Here is a 21,655-nt window from a genome sequence, read left to right on the forward strand (position 1 = left end):
GGCACAAATAAAACAATTGATTCAAATGTGGAGCTATATGTCGCTCAGACGTCAGGTTTTAATTATTTAATTAATTAGTGGTGATGTTAATAGTCATTATGTTCTATATAACACTTAGATTTACACTTATTGGTCGTATTATTTCAACTTGACCCCCCCCCCCCCCGAAATGTATTATTTAATCGTATCTAGTAATTGATTGCATGTGAAAAATACAGCCATATAGTTAATAGTTTCCCCACAACAGGCACATTTATTCAAGAACCTCTTGAAAAATAATAATTTCAACATCCCAAAAATAAAAGTGCTGTCAAAAAACTCAAGATCCTCGACGCTGTTCATCATGATTTCCGTCTTGTTTGCCACACGTTCAGAACAATCAATCAAAATCCTTAAGTTTTGGATTAAGGCATTATTTATTTTTATTTAGTACTGACAAGCTGCTATCTTGAAGATACAGTACAATGTTTTGAACATTGAGCAGTGGTGAATTCCCCTGAGTGACTCATGTCTGGCACGCTACACAAAATGCATTTGTCAGGTTATCTTACCTCTTAATGCTTTAAAGAAAGGCAAATGGGGGTTTTGTGGTTTGCAAAAATATCCGGTACAGTAGCTTTGAACAAAAATCTATTTAATAAATGGCAGAAAAAAAGGTTCTGAACAAGGGTAATGACCACACCTGCAACCCAAGGTCAAACTGTTGGTGCGAGTATCAAACCACGGTTTCCCAGGATTGCCTAAAAAAGCCACAAATCTTATACAGGCCAAAACATGTTTTGAAAATACCCTCCCTCCCATTATTTAAGGATATTATGCACAGCCCTGAGGAAGTGACATCATCATCTCATTCTGTTGGCATTCCAGTCATTGTATAAAAAATAAAATAAAATCTCTGTAGTTTTGAACAAATACTAGGGTTAAAAAAACAGTACTGTAATTGAAAGAAAAATATAATCCTCAACCCGTTTGTTCCACAAAATCGGCAATTTGTGACAGAGGTGAGAGGAGAAGCGGCTTTGAAGATTTCAGGTCATTTCTTCATGTTCATAAAACACTTGCAAACCAAGTGCTTCACAAACTCTCCTCTTAAATAATAATATATTAAAAATAATTTTAAAAAAGCTTAACAAGCAGATACTTTCAAGAAAATAAGGCAAGTCACTTGACTGGCTTTGGAAAACGTTGAAAAATGCCTTTTTACCCCCTTTTAGGCCAAATACTGCCTTTGCTTTCGCTAATAGAAAAACGATTTAAAAGAAAAACAACTCACCGTTGAAACTATTTCCCCCACATCAGAAAGGACATGCTCCTCCTTGACATCAAAGAACTTTCAAACAAATATTTACCCAGATGACTATACGCTGTCATGCCGCCTTAGTTCGACAGTCAAACCAACCATTAGACAGACAGCTAAATTTAAAACGTCAGTGATCAGACTATAACTATCGTCTTAAATTTATACAAAAATAAATCAGCTATAGTGACCATTTTTCTCTTCAGAAGGTACAGTATAAAACATATTTATAAAAAAAAAACAAAAAAAACTTGTTCCAGGGGTCAAAGTCTTATATCTGCAACATAAATTTGTTTTATGTGGAAATTTGCAGCAGCGTCCGACTTTGACATGACAAAACACTTATGCCACCATACATACAGAATACCAGCCTTTGAGCCTGAGCTGTTATTATTGGTTGTCCGTTCTCATTGGTAAGGACCGAGCCAGGCTTTATAACTAAAGGATTCTAATTTACAGGCGTAAAGTACAGCTTGCTTTGGCGTGATTCATTACTCCCAACCTCAATACCTGCCTATGGTTGCATACTATTCCTGTGTCTGTCAAAAAACAACCATGTTGTTAATGATTAATTCAGTAGAATTGCATCTGTACTACTGGGCACCATTTTTCAAACTATAGGCATTCACATTTAAGTGCCTGTGAATGCGGTTGGCAAGATATGATAAAAAAAAAAAAAAAAACTATAAAAAAAAGACATTGCTGTGTATGTTAAAGGAAACTACCGGTAAACAGGTAAGTACAACCAACCAAATGTATGCGATTCAGATGGCTTCTGTGCCACACAAATGAAACTTGACTTACCTACTGTTAAGAAAATGTAAACAATAGTCAATCTTATTGCCCAAACATTTAAGCTGGTATAAATTGTTATGCAGCAGAAAAAACAAGTGGCAGCAACGTTTGATGAATAACCCTAACAAGAGAAATCCTAGATTGGCCCATTAACGATATACACAATTAGGAAGGAGTGGTGAGTAAATTTGGCAAGTTGACAAATATGTGGGTGCAAATAAGGAGTGTCAACCACTTGTATCAGCAGTGTTTCATACCCGTGCAAATGTGTCTACATTTTCCTGCTAAAATTAAATTTTTCTTTACAATGCCGGTAATAATATGTTCTATGCGCCGACACTAGCCTAAACACGGCATCCTGATTAAAGGGGAAGTCAACCCAAATTGTCCATCACAATAAAATGTTCTATGCAACCCCACGAGTCTAAACACAGTATTCTGATTAATACTGCTTTAATAAACTAAGCCGTGATTGGTTGTGCCACAATTGTTGTGTGCGTGTGATATTGCGTTTGTGGCATGTGAATAAAGCCGAAAAAGCCACACATTTGTATTCATAGACTAGAGGGCGCGCGTATAGAACAAATGATTGTAAATAATTTTTTGGACTCATCTTCCCCATAACTAAAATGCTGTAGGAACAAAGAGTGCATTAACAATTTGCAATGGCACTAATGCACAATTTTGTTTTTTTGTTTTACACATCTTCCCTTTGGTCTGGGATGTAGCGGAGTTGTAACCAGCAAGCTGGATGAACAGGTGCTTCTACAGGAAGGAAACGACATGAATCCCAAAGTCTGTACAGTAATTAGCTCAACACAGCCTGTATGCTCATTTTGTATTACACATGAAAAATGTGCTTGTGATAATCGTCATACCCAAGGTCTGAGCCAGACTTGTACAGACAGATGTTGTGTCTGTGCAATGGAGCGGAAATGGATCATCAAATGCTAGTTAAGGTTGTCCTGGAATATATAGAGATTATTGGTAGTGGCCACAGCAATAATGTTGTCCAGGGGATGCCATGCAGTGTGGAGGATCTTCTTGTTAAAGTCCAAACTGTCTACACTAATCTCATCCTTCTTGCGCTTCCCACCCGAGCTTACTTTGCGGGGTTTAAGGATAGAATGTGGTTTGCTGTTCTCCCTCGACGCCTCTAGGGTCACATCCTGCCTGTAGCCTCGGTCAAACATCCTGAAGAAGTTATTGTAGGAGCCGGTCATGATCACGCTGCAGACAGGCCAGAAAGTGACAGTGAGACGGAGATCATCATCGAAGTGAAGTGGATAGTAAACAAAACTAACAAGTGGACACAATAACAAATACATGTTAAAATGGAAGAGAAAAGAAAAGGCCCACAATATGTTGTGTTCTATTGCTATAAAAACATGAATCCTACCAAAAGAAAGATTAGAGTCTCTTCTTTCATCAGGAAAAAAAAAGAAAGTATATTTAGATCTGTTACCGTTTTGCAGAAATTAGCATTAGAATATAGCTAAATTTCATCATTATTCACAAATCTGTTTAAAACACTGGGGGGGTGGGGGGGGCTTTTTGCAATAACCACCACTGCTTTAAGTTCTCTCTTCAGTTCAGAGGCTGCATCAAAGCCTTCTGTATGCTGTAGCATAAAAAAAAAACTTATTGGGAGCAAATTAGTTAAAATAACAGAATAGTTGGATTTCTCACCTGTCGTTCCCATTCCAACAGCACTCAAATTTGTCAAAGATGCAATCATTCTCGTAGAGTGAACACAACTTGTTCCTGAGATATTCATGCACCTGATAAGAGGACAACAATTTTGAAGATCTACAAACTAACTGAGCTACGTAAAGAAATAGTTTAGCTTGGCCAGCGTAACATACCTGATAAGTCTCCACTGGACGAGTCTCCATATTGAGGTCCCAGATTTTGATGGACAGGTAATCACGGGTCATCATGTAACGTCCACTGTGGCTGAACTTCACATCAGAGATGGATGACGTTATTTCGGAGAAGAAGGAACGATTGTTTGGATCTTCTGGCTCTTCAAAAACTGGGGGGGAAAAAAACAATGTACTTCAATCGTTTATTGACTAGGCCCATGTGGAGAAGACTAAATTTTAGACTACAGACTTGCATCATTGCAAGACTGATTTTTAGTTGGGTTGAGTCACATTAGGGGCGACTTCTGCTTACATTTGGCATGGCTGTCACAGAGTGCCGACGCCCTCATGTCGCACAAGCGGATGGCTCCTTTACTGCTACTGTACACAAACGTATTGCATTGGTTAGGATGGAACTCGGATGCTGTGATCACCTCGGTCAATTCCTCCATGTTAGCTGGCTTAATATCAACAATATCTGAGTGGGGTCAAGTTCAGGTACAACAAGAGGAGACTTACCAACTTTTAATTATACAAGGAAATTCACTGAGCATTTATCCTAATACCGTCAGAAAAATTAGTGTATTTTTTCCACATTACAGCTCTATTTTTGATTTGATTGACTGATTTAGATTTTTTTATTTTTTATTCAACAGCCCACTAGTCATCCCAAAATTCCAGTCTGTTTTTTGCTCCGACTTTGCCTTTAATTTTGAATGACACGAAGGTTGCATGCCACTTTCAAATCAACGACCTAACTCGATGCACAGACATTAACAAAGCCATGCGAGACTGCATCTCCTCTTTACAGGCCCTCTAACAACTGCCTACTCCCACAGTGGAAAGGATGTGCTCAATTACTGGAGAAGAGAAGCAGTTTCCAATAGGGCTGGGTTAAAAATTAAAAAAATCGATATATCGATATCCCTTTTCATAGTCCAATATCGATTCATAAAACCATGAATCGATACTTTTAAATATGGCTACCAAATGCAAATATGTGTTATTCAGAGTTCCCCAAGAGGAGCCCAGTGTTTTTGCCACATTATTTAGATAGTGCTGTGGTTGTGCAATATTATTTATTGTTTTGATCAGGTCTTGTTCAATAAAACTTACATGATTAATGTAACTGGATTGGATTCAATTCTAAATGTAAATATTCATATATTTTTTTCATACTAATGCGCCAATTAAGAGCAAGAAGTTTCAATTTGCAGCATTTATACTTCTGAGAATGTCTTCCATATAAAAGTAAAATTGGTACTGCATGAAATCCTTAACTGAAGCGAAAATCAATATGAATCGAACCGGGGCCTTCAAAATCGAATCGATTTGGGAAATCTGAATCGATACCCAGAGCTCTAGTTGCCAAAACAGATGAGGTCTGTGAGGAGCTAAAAGGGAAAGGATACTAAAGCTGCGATCAGTGATCTCCAAGTGCCATAGGTTGATGCGAAGATCATCCGAGGACAGGTAGGTTTCACAATCACTGTTGACTGAGATGGAATTGATGTGGTAAGTGTGAGCGTTTGCAAAGACTCGACGGGGGCTGGCCTCCACCATCAGGTCCATGGGCCTGAATATTGGCACCTAGGGGACAAGGCCAGTGAGTTCACCACAGTTTTTTTTTTCAGAATACATTGTAGACAAAATGTTCAATTGTGACGGAATGCCCCCCCCCCAAAAAGAAGAAGAATCAAAATAGGCATGATACCCACCCGTAGTGTTGTGACTGTATTTGGATCTCTGTATCGCCCATCATCTTCTTTCAAATTGTAACCTTCCGGTCTCTTGTCTCGCTCGCTAATTTTCCACAGCTTGATGGTTTTATCTACAACAGGACAATGACACAAAACATAAAAGATGACTCGAAATCAATAATTATTACATCATGTAGGTGGCTAGACAAAAACAATGCAAGATGATCTTAATAACTCAAGACTTACCATTAACATTGCTAGGCATCTAAATGACTTTTACCAATATGTATTAATTGAAATGTATAAGTCTGCCCAGTTTAAAACTAGTCAACTACTACAGTCAGAGCCCGCAATTATTATTTGTACTATTAGGGGTGTTAGAAAAAAATCGATTCGGCAATATATCGCGATATTACAGTGTGAAATTCTCGAATCGATTCGATATGCGGCCGAATCGATTTTTAAACATACATTTGTTATGGGAATATTCAACAAAACGTCTTACATTCATGGAAGAATGTTATATTAATGGAACATTTGGCTATAATATTTTATTTCAGTGCTGCTTAAACATGAAACAGATTGCAACCTGTTTGTTAAATACAGTGGTTCAGTTATAAGCCTGAATTTTCATATACATTTTTTTTCATACAAATCTTACAGTGTACATGTACAAGTTTACTGATGAGTATTTTCCAAATTTGAGTTAAAAAAAATAATAATCGCAATAATCAATTTATAGATTTGTATGGGGATTAATCGGTATCGAATCGAATCGTGACCTAGGAATCGTGATACGAATCGTATCGCCAGGTACTAGGCAATTCACACCCCTATGTACTATGTTACACCGTCTGCGATTGGCTGGCAACCAGTTCAGGGTGTACCCCGCCTACTGCCCGAAAACAGCTGATATAGGCTCCAGCATGGCCGCGACCCTCGTGAGGACAAGCTGGTTGGGATAATGGATTTTTTAGAAATCAAAAAATTTTTTTCAAAAAGGTGTCCTACTTGGTCAAAATTCTGGAAAATAAGTTACAAAGCAGTATCTCTGAAGTAGACACGTCAACTTGCCATTTGTGGATAAAAGTAAGTGTGCAGCATTATTCTGGGGCAACCATCGAATCTTGTTGATCTTCTCCTCGATCTCAAGGCTCTTCAGGTAGTCAAACTCTGGTTCGTGGCTCTGAAAGGTGCTGTAAACATTGTATTCTCCACGGCACTGAGGCTGATTCTTGCTCTAAAACAACAATAAAGCAAATCATGTCAGGCACAACGCGAGACTGCAAATAATGTGGGATATGCAGATTCCAACAATCAAATATTGACGTGTCTACATAAAGAGTACCTCTGGCTCCTGTTGAAAGATGACCACACGGCCTCCTTTGTCTCCAGTGGCAAGCAACTCCCCAGAGTGGTTGAACTCAACAGTGGATATGATATCAGCTGTCAACACAGGAGTGTCAGGAGAATTTTCATTTCGGTATTCTTTTAACATTGCATCTCTTGTTTGAAAGCGCTTTTTAAATAAAGATGACTTGACTATACAAGACAACATGATGTAACCGCAATGCAAGACTTTGGTGGTCCTGACCACATTGGGTTCACTTGTTTTTGCCACCAATGAGCTGCAAGAACAATGTCAATCCGGGTATAAACACACACTGCACGATCCTGCAGCTGAAGTCGAGTATTTATCTAATCTTCCTTATGCTCTCTTATCTATCTATCTATCTATCTATCTATCTATCTATCTATCTATCAATCAATCCATCTAGTAACATCAAGCAGAGCTGGGGAAACCCCCAATTGGTACCTACAACAGCATTTACATCTAACCATACAATACGATACAACAATCAAGCCCTGTTTACTGCCTGGCACTATTGTGAACACTATTCTTAACACAGGCAAAGAGTGTGGACGAAACAAAGTGCCTGATACAGCTCCTCTCTGTACAAGCGCATAAAAACACAAATAACAATTAATTATTTGGTATGTTGATCAAGTTCAATTTTACATTATTCTAATGTTGGGAAATGTGGATGGTTGATGTACAAATGCCCGGCCAAAGACATTTGGAAGACGCTTAAAATGTGTTCATCAACGGGGGCGTGGTCTGCTGTGGATGCCCCAGTTCAGGTGGATGCCCACGGCCGCCGCCTCCTCTCCTCTGCATGACCCTGATCTTGCGTGACAAACTTTGTAGCTCGAGGAAGCGTTAAATGTATCCTGGGTTGTTTGTGGTAGTTAAGGAGAGACTTCGCCGTGTGTGCACTGGCGGTGCATGATCAAAATCGAATCATTTAAAAGCTAATTATTTTTAAGGGTAATGTAACATTAGTTTGAAATAAACTGTTTTAGGATCACTTTTGTGGTGTATTAGTGGTTTAAACTATTAATGTAGGCAAATGTGATTTTTTTTGTGGAGGGCCTGCTTCCTTTACATGCATTTTTCTCCTTTTGCGGCAAGGCTCCGTTCCGTACTTATTTTACTGTACTACCGTTTCATAGAAAGAGGAATTCCGGTAATTTTATATTTAAGGATTACATTTCAAGTGTCATGCTATGTGTAACATTGGATAACCGTATGTTACATGTATGTTAGTTAAGTGTTTAAAAAGCATCAAATTGACTAAATACGCAAATATGCACTTTCCATCAAAATAAGATCTTTGCCTCTCCATGTTGCCAATATGCTGCTGTGTTAAAAATATTATTTAGATTCAAGAAATAATTCATCATAAATAATTCAGAGCTCCTTAACTCACGTTTTGGTGTGGCGTTACAATTTGTAAAGTGTTATTATATTTCAAGTGCTCCATTGAGTATTAATTCAAATCATGCCAAGAAATCTTGTGAACAGTGCACAGCCAATGACTTTAAATAATAAAAAAAACAAAAACAGACTTCAAGCTCTACTATGCTTTATGATCTTGAATTCTTATGTATTTCAAGATCAATGTTCTTTTAGGCAGATTTTAGATTAATTCACTGATCTGTTTTTATTGTGCATTTATGCTTACGTGCCACGAAGTGCAACGCCACTGTTTCAGGCATTACAGCCTTTTATACAGAAAGCACCAAGTGCAGAAAAACAACATGAGTGGGAAAGCACAGTGCAAACTAGATGCGATACTGAATGCAAGTTGAATTTAGGACAGGATGCAGCTCTTGGCTCTTTTCCCAATAAATCACACAGCTGGAGTCATCTATTATGGGAACAAAATGGCAGGCAACGTCTGACAGTCTCAAAGTCACAAGAGAATCACAAGTGATGGCTCTGGGAGTCAACAGCTGTCAGGCAGCTCGCGCACATTTAACAGTATGATGGTGTCCAGTAGGTATCAAAAGTATTTTTAGCTGCAGGTCGAGAGGTCGAGATGTCGCAAGGGGTTGTGAATAAAACTGTAATACATGTTTTTGGTACGCATGAATTGACAACTACTGTAGGGGAAAGTATCAGGCAGATTTGACTGTAAACAATGTCGATTTACTGTAGGAATAGCTGCCTAATAGCAATGTATAAACTTTTGTGAAATAAGGCCCAAGTGAGTGTGAATTGTTGTGCTGCATTATCTTTTCCAAGGTTTAGAAACAACATTTGCAATTACAAAACCATCAACTTCAAAAAGCCATTTGATCTTTTCCTCGTCTGGGCAACAAAACAAACAACAACACAAAATACAAAGGCAACTGATGATATATAATTATTAGTTTCTAATGATTATAATGTTTTTTAATTGCTTTGCTTTGTCTATTTCAGATAGCATTTCGAAGATCTAGTTTCTGTTAAATAAACCCCGTATAAAATGGCAACTCCTCAAGAAACTGCATAACTTATATTGTGTTTGTGTGAAATACCGCGTTTCGTGTATTGAACAAAGATACAGGACATTGATGACGAATGGCCATCACTTTGCTAGAGGTTAGGGCTGCTTGATTATAAAGAAAACATTAACCATGATTAATTTGGTAATAATTGAAATCACGATTAGGATGATCATTTTTTTGGGCGCGTAATAAGACTTTTTTTTTTTATGTAAAAAATATTAAGTCAAATACATTTAGTTGAAAAACTATAATTACTTTAGTAGTTAATTAAGTTTCTTTTGGACCAAACAAGATTTACTAAATTAGTTATTTTTAATTTAAAAAATTACAAACATATAAATTTAAACAACTCAAAATTAGTATTTATACTCTTTTATTTTTGTTTACGTATATGCCAATTTTGTAATTGTGGAATGTAATAATTGTAATTCTAATTGAATTTCAATTAATTGCACAGCCCTAGTAGAGGTCATATTGGTCTCAGGAAAGGTGGTAAGACCAAAGTATGGAGAAAAAAAAAAAGGATCTGCTCATGATCCAAAACACATAAGCTCAGCTGTTGAAGCATGGTCGAGGTAATGTCATTTTTTGGTCTTAATGGCTGCTTCTAGAATGTGCTCAATAGTCTTTATTGATGATGTAACTCATGATGGTAGCAGCAGAATGAATTCTGTAGTATACAAAACCAAATCGTCTGGCAATTTACAGAAAAATGCATCCAAAGTAATCGGGAGACGCTTCATCGTGCAACAAGACAATGACCAAAACATATTGTAAACACAACAAAGGGCTTCATCAGGGGGAGAAAGTGGGAGGTCTTAGACTGACCAAATCAATCAGTGGACCTTAACTCAATAGAGTATGCATTTGGCCTCCTGAAGGAAGAAACCCCCATAAACAAACAAGAACCAAAAGAAGCTGCAGTACATGCCTGGGAAAGCATGGCAAATGAAAAATGCAACATTCTGGTGAAGTTTATGGGTGGCAGGCTTGAAGCAGTTATTGCAAGCAAGGGTTGTGCCACCAGGCTTTCCTCCAGCGTTGTATTAGCCCGGAGGCCCACCAGGCTTTCATATAATTTTTCAACTAATATACTGATAATGGTGCAATAATGCAATTACACCATTTTAACTCATTTGCGCCCCCAAAACGTATAAATATGTTGTATTTAAAAAGTTTTAAGTGTCCCAAAGACGTATTTATACATTGTTGATGGGTTTTTTTTTATGCTCCAGCATACAGAAGGCTTTGATGCAGCCTCTCAACTGCAATGAACGGTTGAAGAAATGGTAGTTATTACACTAACGGCCAGCAGGTTGCAGCAGAGCAAAGGAAATTAACCAGGACTATGTTGAAGAAAAAAAACTTAATTACTCAAAAATTTTAATAGATTTGTGAATAATGATGAAACTTAGCTATATTCTAATGTTAACTGCTGCAAAACGGAAACAGATAGAAATGTACTTTTTTTACCAGATAAAAGAAGAGACTTTAATCTTTCTTTCAACCAGTCAAAATCCAGCAAAACAGCCGGGAGGGAAGGGGATTGATTTAGGGAAAACGGCTGGAAGTGAATGAGTTAAAGGTGCAATTTTGTTTCTTGAGAATATTTAAAATAGGAACTATATAATGAAAAAAAATATGTAACTATACAAAATAATCAAAACCACCCAAAAAAAAATACATAATATGGACTATCAGTCTCTGTTAACAAAAACTGCAATTGAATAAAAAAAATTAAAAAACACACACAAAACTGAAAAAATAAAGTATTAAGTTTCTGTAAACAAAATTGTACATATACAGTATATATTAAATATTACGCTTAAAAACAAGATACTTAACAGGCAAAACTGCCAATCCAGTTAGGACTTGCATCTTTGCAAATTTATAAAAGCAGTAGAGCATGTAATACAAATTTCCCAGTAGCAGATGTCATTCTTAGTATACTCCCCGGGCCGCCTAAAATGGACAGCGGTTTGGCTCAAATGACCCTCCAGGCCATAGTTTGGACACCACTGATGTAGCCCATCTGATTACACCTGCATGCCATGAATACCACCAAAACAGTATATATCTGTTAGTTGGAACATTTATTTCATATCCTTGATGTCCTTTGTCCTCACTTGTAAGACAATTCAGCACACTAATATAACAGGTCACACAAGTGTAATGCATGTCTTACAAGCAATGTTTTTTTTTCACTAGTTGTAAGTTGTAACTTTAATGCTCTAGTAACACCAAAAAACTGAGACGTGTCAAGCAGCAGCATCCTGTACCCACTTGTTGCACCAAGATGCCCACAAGTAAAATGTACTGTACTAGTGTGCAGAAATTAAACGCCATTTTCCACATTAAGACACCGTTGTTCTACTAGTGTGCTTATTGTCTTACCAGCAAGGACAAAGAGGGTACTTGTGCATTAACCTGAAGCTGGATATCAAAGACATCGAATGGCTGCTTACAAAGCTTTCCATACACACACACACACACACACCAAGTGTGACAAGGAAATTAAATGGACCCACCTTCCGCGACGTCGTCATCCATTGCTCCTTTGACTTGGGAAAAGCACCATTGCACCTCGCCGCTCTCATCACCGACCCCTGCAGGAAGCAAACATCCAGTTTCAAGACATCACACCATAGCAAGGGCAACTTTATTTAGAGAAACAAGTGAGGCGCACTCACTGCACACATACTAGCATCTGCCTAGCATGCTAGCTAGCCCCTGCTTGTTAACCACCAACAGACTAGCAGACTTGCGTTTTATTCGTGACTCGCTAACCAGTAACCGCAGCCTCGCCGTGTCTTCCAAGTTTTACCTGCCATGGTGGTGGTGGTCCAGGGAGAGAGAGGGTCTTTGAAGCGGGCTCAGGCCCTGGACTGAGCACTGCAGCTGCCGAACCTGCCGATGAAATGTGGAGGAATGAAGCTACGAGCGCTGCCAGTGATTTTATTTAGAGAAGTATACACGATCTTGGCCCGACTGTTTCAAAAAGCACAAATATTATCTAATAAAAAATGGCAACAATGTATTCCTCGGGACAGGTGTTTAGACTTTGCACTTTACTTTAAGAATTCCCTCGTCTCTGCCTCTCCCCACATTACTTTCAAAATGGCGTAACGCGGGTGGCGTTGACGAATAATACCACAACACACCGGGAGAGCGGCGACGGTGAACCAAGAAATAATCAACATTTTAGTCGTAAATCGTTTATCTGTACAAATTAACTTAACCTACCATCGGAAATTATGATCGTTTAAATGATAGTATGATTGTTGTTTTCATGAAAAGCGGTGATAACATTGTTTTGGAAATAACCGGAAACGCTAAACCCCGCCCGTGTGGACTGGTACCTTGAGCAAAATCAAACGCACCAACGCACAAAAAATAGTTACAGTTTGAGATTTTATTACATTTTATCGTAAATGTTCATTTCGATCCAGGTAGATTCACATCGTAACAACATTTCACTTATATACATTTCTGTTAACTTGTTACATTTACATTTGAATACCCCACCATCGTCCATCTATCAGCAAATTAAAAAATACATGAGTTTTACAAGCAGATTTTGAAAGGTAAGACTAATGCATGGAGAAGTGTAGGCATTGCGTAGCCTGGTGGTTAGTGTCTTGAGATCAACATGACATTATCCAAGCAGTAACACACACAATCCCTACATATTTTTATTCAAACTCAGCAAGATGTCTATTTAATCGCTTAGAATTAGTCAGTAATGGTCTGATAGCGTTTTATTTGTATGTTTTGGCTGTAAACATAATTTACTGTGATCACGTAGGTTCAAGAATGCACACACAACTACATTAGAAGCAATGTTTGATGCAATTCAAATTTGCATTGTAATTCTGCTCTTTTTGCCTGCAACAAGTTTAGACGTGCATTCTTATAAATTTGTTACATTTTTGTGATAGGTAGGAAAAATCATTGACACTTTAAGTGTTACTATGGTGTGGACTTGTAGTCCCAAATTACATATTTTCAAATTGAGTAAAGAGCTCCACGTCCAAGTGCAGGTTGAATCTCAGTGTCTTTTCACTTTCCCACCATGAAGTAAGTGGTCCATCGGGCGAGAAGCAAGGCACCGAAAAGCACAGTGTAGCTGAAGAGGACAAATTTGAGGATTTCCCTGAATGTCCGCAGGAAGCGGAGAAACAAAGGCTCAGAATCCAGATGCACCTGCTGTGTCTTGTGCCTGGGAGCAGCAAGAGTCAGGTGTCCAATGTTCTCACCTCGTCCCATTCTGCAAACACACACTTGTCACTATACAAGATAATGAAGAAAAAAAAAGTATTTTTCAAGCCATTGTATTAGAGGACACTCTTATGTTGACAACTGTTAAATAATTTATTTACAAGTTGCACTAAAAGGTTTCAGTATTGATTTTAATTCCACAAACAACATAGCCTCTTCAGTTATTAGTTCAGCTCTCACAAATATGTTCTTAAAATATTCACACTTAGAAAATGCCATAACTAAAATATGCACAATAATATTAAAACATTAATTTAATTGTTTTTTAAAGAACAGGAAAATGTAAACCAGTAGTAGAAGTTGCAGCCAAGCCTTAAGTAAATTCTAAGAAGTATTTAAAGATTTAAAATTTCAAAATGCACAAGTACTATTTCTAAATAAGAGACACTTTTCAAATATTGTACTGTTTATGCATCATCATAAAGCTACAGTATATGCTGTTAAATCTTAATCCAGCAAATGGTAAACAAATCAAATATTAATCAAAATGAAACCTCATAAACACCCACAAGGAGCAGTCATTATAATTGTAGGACATAAAAGCTTTAGAACTCATACCTTGATGCTGTTGCAACAGGACCGGCGCTGTTCACAGGGTGGGCTGGTACACTTCTGGCCGTGAAGTTGGCTGGTGCAACCTCGAGCCTTTCAACTCCCAGCCGAGGAGGAGCCAAAGACAAGAACCGATCACAAGGATCTTATTCCCCTGGGATTGATCCTAATGGTAGTTATGCCTCCTGTGCACCTGCTCCTCAGGCAGACACACCCTAGTATAATATAAAACCCATCAAGCAAATCTTGCTCATAAATCTAATTAGAAATAAGAAATAAACATGGATTTAACCATGAAGAGTACACTGAGTAAATCCTGTCAGCAGGTAGCCCTGTTTGTACTGTAAAGACAAGGAAACGCTATTGACTGAAGACCTAAAACCCTGCTGCCGCACAGTTATTCTCTGCCGGAACATTGAGCAAATGGCCTCCTAATTCAATCAGTGTCCTGTGCTGTCAAATGATAGGATGCTGAGGCCTGAGCTCTCCAGACGGCGCAGGAGCATTATCGGCTGATTAGGAGGCCTGTTACTGCACTAATTGCTCTTTCCGAGGGCTGGGCCAGTGCTGACAGCTACGTACACTCCCTCCTCCCTAATCGAAATCTTCTGTTAAAAAAGGATGCATTCACGTCAGTAGCAACAGTAGTGATAACCGGATTAACTTCATGATTTAGTTCATATATTTGTCTTGGAAGGGGAAAAACATATACTGTACACAATAAAATTGTTGCTTTTTCACCAACAAGCCCAGGATCTTTGAGTTCTTGGTTGTAAAAGTTCCGCAGGGAATTTATAATTGTATTTCCACAGCGTCTTAAGAGTTCTTGGTAATTAATTCAAATGAGTTTGATGACGTATGAGTTTGATGAGCCCAGCCGACGTAAAAACAACACACCCCTAAATTTGACCAACCAATCAGCCTTGGTCAGTGCATCCCGCCCCCTCAAAGTTCCAGCATGGCTCAGCAAGACTCTGCTGCCGAGATAGTACTCGGATGCCCCCTGGGGAATTTAATTACCCCGGAAATTGTTGTTGAACTGAATTTTACCAAGGTAAATTGCAAAGTTCTCCAAAAGTTCCAGCGGTGGAAAAGCCCCTATTAATAATAATAAAAATATCTATTTTTTTTAAACATTACATTTTGACAAACACTTTATTAATACATACATTATATACAGATGCTCTCTAATAGAGAAATGACTTTCTTACAGTATACAGTAACAGTTGCAATAAGTCAGTTTTTCATTGCCTCAGTACAGACTAGGAAACAACTCCATCTGTTTCCCTGACATGGACATCAGTGAGACACCTGCAGCATGCTGAAACTGACATGAAGACTGGTCAGTCAAAGGGCTGTTTGATGTGTGCAGGTGTGTCACACTTGACTTTGCGCTTCAGGTCGGTCCATGAGAGATTTGACCCAAGATGCACCGTTGATGAGTTTGGTTGTAGCTATAACATATTCCATCCCGCTGTCCTCCATTTGAGAAAGGAAACGGAGAGCTGCTATTTCGGCATATGTAACTCCCCCCAGGAAAAACACCAGCGTCGTCCTATTCTCCCCCTGCTGACCTGCAAGTTAGTGAAGATGTCATCTCACACGTTTCGTAATATACCAAACTGATTGTAGCTGTCTCTAAAATGTCACTCCATCATTTTTTTTATCCACAGCTTTGAAATATACTAGTACGAAACTAAATGCACAAAATAGCCCTACCATAATTTTATTTATTTTTTTTTAAATAATATTGATAAAATAATAAAGTATTTTATTTTAAATATTTTAATATTAACAGCATCCAATTATCCATCAGTTTAGCAGAGACTCTTCTATTATCACCTTTCAAAATATATTCCAACATGGGCAAGCAGAAGCAAGCTTCTGATTCTAATTTCACAGTTCTAATTAACATATTTCAAAGTAAGTGTCATTCCCATCAGTGTTGACACCTCCAGCTGCCAATATGGCAGCACTGGTGGTGACTTGACAAATGCTGCGCCGTTATCTATTCCTCTCTTTAACACGCGTACACAAACAAAGACAAGTGCAAACTGACAAGAGGTAGGGTAACAATGCTAGCCAAGTGCAATCCATCTACTCATTCAGCTTTTGCCCTCACATGAATAAAGCCTTACTCTTATCTACATCTTGCAGGCAGATGAAGGCTATTGGAAAACCATGTTTGAATAGGCCCTTACGTTTTTTGTGGAGTCCAGCAGGCAGCTGCTGGCGCTCCTCAAAGTGTGGGCCTGGGAGCATCTTCAGCACCTCCTCGATGCTCCGCCAGCCTGGCCTGGCCAACACTTGGGTGAGTCGGATACTTAATGGTGCGTAGCCACTGTATACGTATGAAATGTCAATGGGGTTCTGAGAGAAAAATGGGAAGAAGAAAAAAAAACACATCAAATGTGTCCTTGTCAAAGTTAAAGCATGTCATCTCCTGGCTATTCATACTTGTTCATTTGCATCCTCCATCCACAGTTTAAGGGTTTTTCTAATGGTAGGGTAATTATTCCTGGAGCTGGCCTGTGGCTTCAGAAGACCCCCTTTCTCTAGGTTGTTCAGTGTCAGGATGTGCTCATAGCCATACGTCTTATAAAAGAAAAACATACGTGTAGATACAAATGAATGAATGTCACAAAAGAGATTACTTCTAAAAGGAGCAAGACAATAAATTACATTGTATTATGATGCACTAGAGGAAAAAGCACTGACATACACAATTACAGGAATACATTTCCGTTAGACCTATCACTTCCACGGAAATCTTAATTCCTCATTTCTTTAAAACATTTTGGACGATTGCACATTTAATACAGGGGTAACTCCATATTTCCATTGATTTTAACTTTAGCCAGGTGTCCCAACATGTTTGTCCATACAGTATAACTTATCTGAGTAGTAAGATGATAACAGATTTTTTTGGGACATTTTTAGTAAATTTTTTACTCTACCTGGAGAATCTCTCGCTTGTAGTAGTCAAGGACCTTCTGTTTGAGGCCATTGTTACAGACAGACTGCATGCATACGAGACGCAGAATCTTGATGAGGGGATCTTTTTGGGCGATGCAGTCTTCAATGTACGTGTTTACCTGGATTGTAAAATGTCCAATATTAAAGTCACGTCAAACACACCATTACTCAACAATCTTTCTGAAATTTCTTTTTTGACACCAAACCTGCACTACAAAAATATAACAGTTTAAATAAAAGATGAGTTCAAGAACTAAGTACCTTGTCTGTGTCAACCCCAGTCATGAACTCCTGCTCCACTGTTAGGTTATCAAAGAAAGCCTCGGATGCTGAAACAGACACAGCCCAGTCAAACCAATGTTTCTTATAAATCAGATGTGTAAAGAAAAGCACAGTAACGGATCGTTTACAGACTTGTGATGTCCTTAATGAGTTCTGCAATTGATGTGTGGTTGGCCAGGGAGCTTCGTGCTGCCTGCATATGAGGCAACTGGGACACAAACTGCTTAATTTCACCCACCGTTTTAGCATTGTGACGCTCCTGTAAAATAAGACAACAAATATTGGCATATCTATAGTTCATCTGCAATACTAACACGATTAGAAAGCACTGGGGAGATTGTTAAGTTTCCTGATGGAAAAACTACTTCATCTTATCTCTTTGCAATTGCCATCAACTCCCTAACCATATGGATTTTTCCTCAAGACCTTTGCGATAACATATCAGATTACTATCATATCTGATTGTAATTCAATTAGGATGTCAGAAAGGGATGACAACGTAGCATTTAAATAGATTTTGCAGCAAACACCTTTGCAAATTTCAGAGTGGATAAAATGCCAGAGGGGTTTAAAGCGGAAGCAGGACCAACCTCAAAGGCAGCAGAAATTATTTTGGCCTTTTTACTGAGTGCTGCTCCAACAGCATTGAAGTTTTTGTCACGGATTTCAGCATAAAGTTCCTCTGCCGAGTTGAGCTGCAACTTCTTGGGCTCTGTGGGCAAATCTTTACTTGCTTCGCCCTGTTTTTTCTGTGCAAACTTCTCGGGTGGCAACTTGACGTAACCTACAAAAAATTGAAATAGGCCACTTAAACTAATGACTACGAAATATTGAATTCATATGTTTAAAATATGATTCTAACCATTATTGATTCCATAGACCTCATCAATGAGACCTTCATATGTGAGTTGCGTAGCCAGAGGAGTTAGCAGGTCTACATTACGGTCCAAGAGGAGCAGTGTGTCAAACACGGGCAGGATCTGATTCTGAATACCGGCAAACTCCCTCTTCATTCTCAGCATCATGTTGGCAACATGCTAATAGTAACCAGAAAAACAAAGACAATAAATACCAGTCAACACGCAATAACATGTGTTTTGCTGTTTAATTATTTCTGCTCTCAAATTACTCACCCGTGCACACTCTCCTTTCCCATAAATCTGTGGAATAGTACCATACAGCGCCTGTAGCGTCATAAGACCCTTGGCTGTGTGATAAAGGCTTGTTTGGTCATTTTCCAAGTAGCACTCCTGTAAGAGGAAGCAAAACATATTAATATCACACTCAAGACAAAAACATGACAGCTTTTAGAATTGTTTAACGTTACAAAATTATTTTTCCACAATTGTCTGCGCATATTGTAATTTCTAACTTGACCCAACATGCACTGAATGCAATTATGTGTACCTAAATTTGAGCAAAATCTGTGATTATTTTTGAATAGGTATTTAAACTACTTTTGCACTATTCTAGTTAATAATGTTTAGTATCACAACTATGTAAATGTGTGCCCATTCGGCATCTATTGCACCCTGATCAACCTGGAAGGGGGATTACCACATTTGTGGTCCCTTCTCAAGGGTTCTCATTTTTTGCCTGTTGTTGTTGTTTTTCCTTGCCCTCTTGTGGTTCGATTAGGGGATGTCGTTGATATTTGTCAACTGTGGGCATGTGAAGCCCTTTGAGACCCTTGTGTGATTAAGGGCTATTTAAATAAACTTGACTTGACTATACTTTTATGATCTCATGTCTATAATTGTACAGTTTTATAGCATTTAAAAAATATTTTTTTAATCTTTCCCTTGCACTGTTCATTCTTTATTTTATTTATGTACCTGTATTTTGTTTTTAAATGTCTTTACTTCATTGTTTTTAAATACTTTTAATGCATTATGTATTGCCTATTAAAATCTCTAGTTTACCCTTGGTGGGAGAAGGTGCTTCAATTAAAGAGCAGTGGGGTGATTTTTTTTATTTTAAATGCAAAGATTAAACACACCCTGAAGGCACTTTCATATTCCATGGATAGCAGGTCACCGTCATAGGGAATCAGGTCCAGGATATACTCATCAATGTTAATGAAAGAGCCCAGCACACCCTGCTCCTTGAGCCTTTGTTCACACAGCATGCTCCGCCGGGGTACAAACAAGATGTGGAAGTCACGTGTCGAATGCAGCTTATCTTCACTGGCAACACAGAAAACAAGGCATGGGCAGTAAATAGCGTGTATAAGGATGATGTTTAAGGACTTAAAATCCTGGACTGTCTTTAAAGGAGCAACTCAAATATTTGTTTTTGGGTACGGTTTGACGCAAAACACATACCTGAATACATTCTCAGCAATAATATCCATGAGCTCTAGTCTGGGGCGGACAAAGAAGATGATGTTTTTGACGTCAGCAGAGGGGAGCCGACCACTCTTGAGGGTGAACATCTTTTCCACTTCATGTTCCTGTACCGAAGAAAAACATGCATTTATGATACCACAACATTAGGTAAAACTAATCACTTGGCTTTTGGCTTGTCCCATCAGAGATTGCCACCGCAAGTCATGGTGTTGGCAAATATATAGCACTTTTGACAGTTGATCAAAACTCAGCAATATTGTTTATGAGGTAGAAGAAGCAGATTTTTAACTAGAACTCTCTCAGTATTAACAAAAAAACCTTACTAAGTTAGCAATATGAACACATGAAGAGTGCAGTTACCTTAAGTAGGGAGTATTGGGCTATTAGTCCAAAAGGTCCAGTCAGATATTCATCCCATACTATGGCCTACAGAGCAAGAGTACATGCAAAACACATCAGTACCAAGATCTGCAATCGTTAAATAACACCACCAGTATGTCAAAGTTTGCCAGCGTTATTACATATTTGATAAGATAAGCCACTTCAACTCGTGCCACTCAATAGTAAAGCTAAATTAGACTACAAGTACTGTTTAGCAAGCTATATTGACATCTGCAGTGCCCTCTCTCCACGACAAAGATTAGTTCCCTATTGTTCTTCACTACATGTTAAATATTACCTTGCTTCCCGCACACTTGTCCAAGAACTCCCTTAGCTCTTTTCGTGCTGCTTCTCTCAAAATGTTTAAATTGACTCTCCCGTAAGATAAGTGGGCGGCCATTTTTCTTGAGCAGTTGCAGAGCAAATCAGGTGATCAGTCACGTGACCAGCAATACGCATACAGTACGACATCAACTCTTTTAAGACATGTACGACTTGTTTATAAAGCCTCAGATTTTAGGAACAAATAATCCGTCAAATTACTGCCAGTAAAAATCACTAACTGCCATGATAGCCCGATTTATTTAGGATGCAAAGGAACTCAGCCATGCGCATGCGCACTGGGTAAACTGTGGTCAGGAGCGAGTTTATCTACGTCTCAATTTATTGGGGATTTAAATGTCGGTAAAATATTTGTTTGGCTAGCAATGTTGAAATTTTAAGAAACAAATACATCGAGTACTATCTTTAAGCGTGTCTTACAAATGGACACTTAATCGGAAGCACCACTAGTTCCCGTCCTTATCTGAAGGCGTGGCATACACTGAACATACAACAAATGGGTAGCAAAAGCGATGTCTCTAAAAATACAACCCGTAACTATGATGTTTGCTTTCCACAAAGCGAGTGTGTTTGAACTTTTGCGTGACTGCGTTACTCATCTGCCAGTGACAATTTAATTCGTAATGAAACAAAACGGTAATGTTTGACACTTTAGCGCAATAAAGAAGTTGTCCGCTAGATGACGCAATTACCCCACTATAGATTCCCTCTAGTTAGTATAGTGGGGAAAAGCGAGGAATTTTCGAATCACAAATGTTTGCTGTATATAACTCCTTAAAGAATATTGTCGACCAGATTCTATATTTTTATTTGGGAATACATTATTATTATTATTTATCTTTAAATCAACGATGCGCTAACAATAAACATTTTATTGTGTATATCACACAATTAAAATGTGTTTGTGTGGAGTTAGGATAAAACGACATTTAGAACAATACGTTCTTGAGCGTGGATGTAAAATAAAAAAATGAGAAATCTTGGAATTGTGCCCCAGTGCGCAGT

The 21,655-nt window shown here is 38.3% G+C and overlaps 2 protein-coding genes across 2 annotated transcripts; both read right to left on the reverse strand.

Annotated features, from left to right (window-relative positions):
• Positions 1-397: 397 nt before the first annotated feature.
• Positions 398-12,602, reverse strand: ppp2r2aa (protein phosphatase 2, regulatory subunit B, alpha a). Its single transcript, XM_086076260.1, has 10 exons — positions 12,316-12,602; positions 12,020-12,097; positions 7,006-7,103; positions 6,732-6,897; positions 5,676-5,788; positions 5,370-5,547; positions 4,271-4,435; positions 3,958-4,127; positions 3,782-3,873; positions 398-3,322 (listed from the first exon to the last, which is right to left on the reverse strand). The coding sequence occupies exons 1-10, from the start codon at positions 12,320-12,322 to the stop codon at positions 3,043-3,045; spliced, it is 1,347 nt and encodes a 448-aa protein (XP_085932386.1). The 5' UTR covers positions 12,323-12,602; the 3' UTR covers positions 398-3,042.
• A 2,855-nt stretch (positions 12,603-15,457) lies between these two features.
• Positions 15,458-20,863, reverse strand: vps33a (VPS33A core subunit of CORVET and HOPS complexes). The gene is made up of 13 exons (XM_086076241.1): positions 20,607-20,863; positions 20,288-20,353; positions 19,904-20,031; positions 19,579-19,765; positions 18,713-18,829; positions 18,442-18,616; positions 18,170-18,363; positions 17,712-17,838; positions 17,559-17,626; positions 17,279-17,416; positions 16,779-16,916; positions 16,523-16,691; positions 15,458-15,895 (listed from the first exon to the last, which is right to left on the reverse strand). The coding sequence occupies exons 1-13, from the start codon at positions 20,706-20,708 to the stop codon at positions 15,699-15,701; spliced, it is 1,806 nt and encodes a 601-aa protein (XP_085932367.1). The 5' UTR covers positions 20,709-20,863; the 3' UTR covers positions 15,458-15,698.
• Positions 20,864-21,655: the final 792 nt, after the last annotated feature.

The sequence above is a fragment of the Leptonotus elevatus genome, chromosome 5 (genome assembly GCF_054856555.1).
Source record: "Leptonotus elevatus isolate MCC_2025b chromosome 5, RoL_Lele_1.0, whole genome shotgun sequence".
Classification (NCBI taxonomy): Eukaryota; Metazoa; Chordata; class Actinopteri; order Syngnathiformes; family Syngnathidae; genus Leptonotus; species Leptonotus elevatus.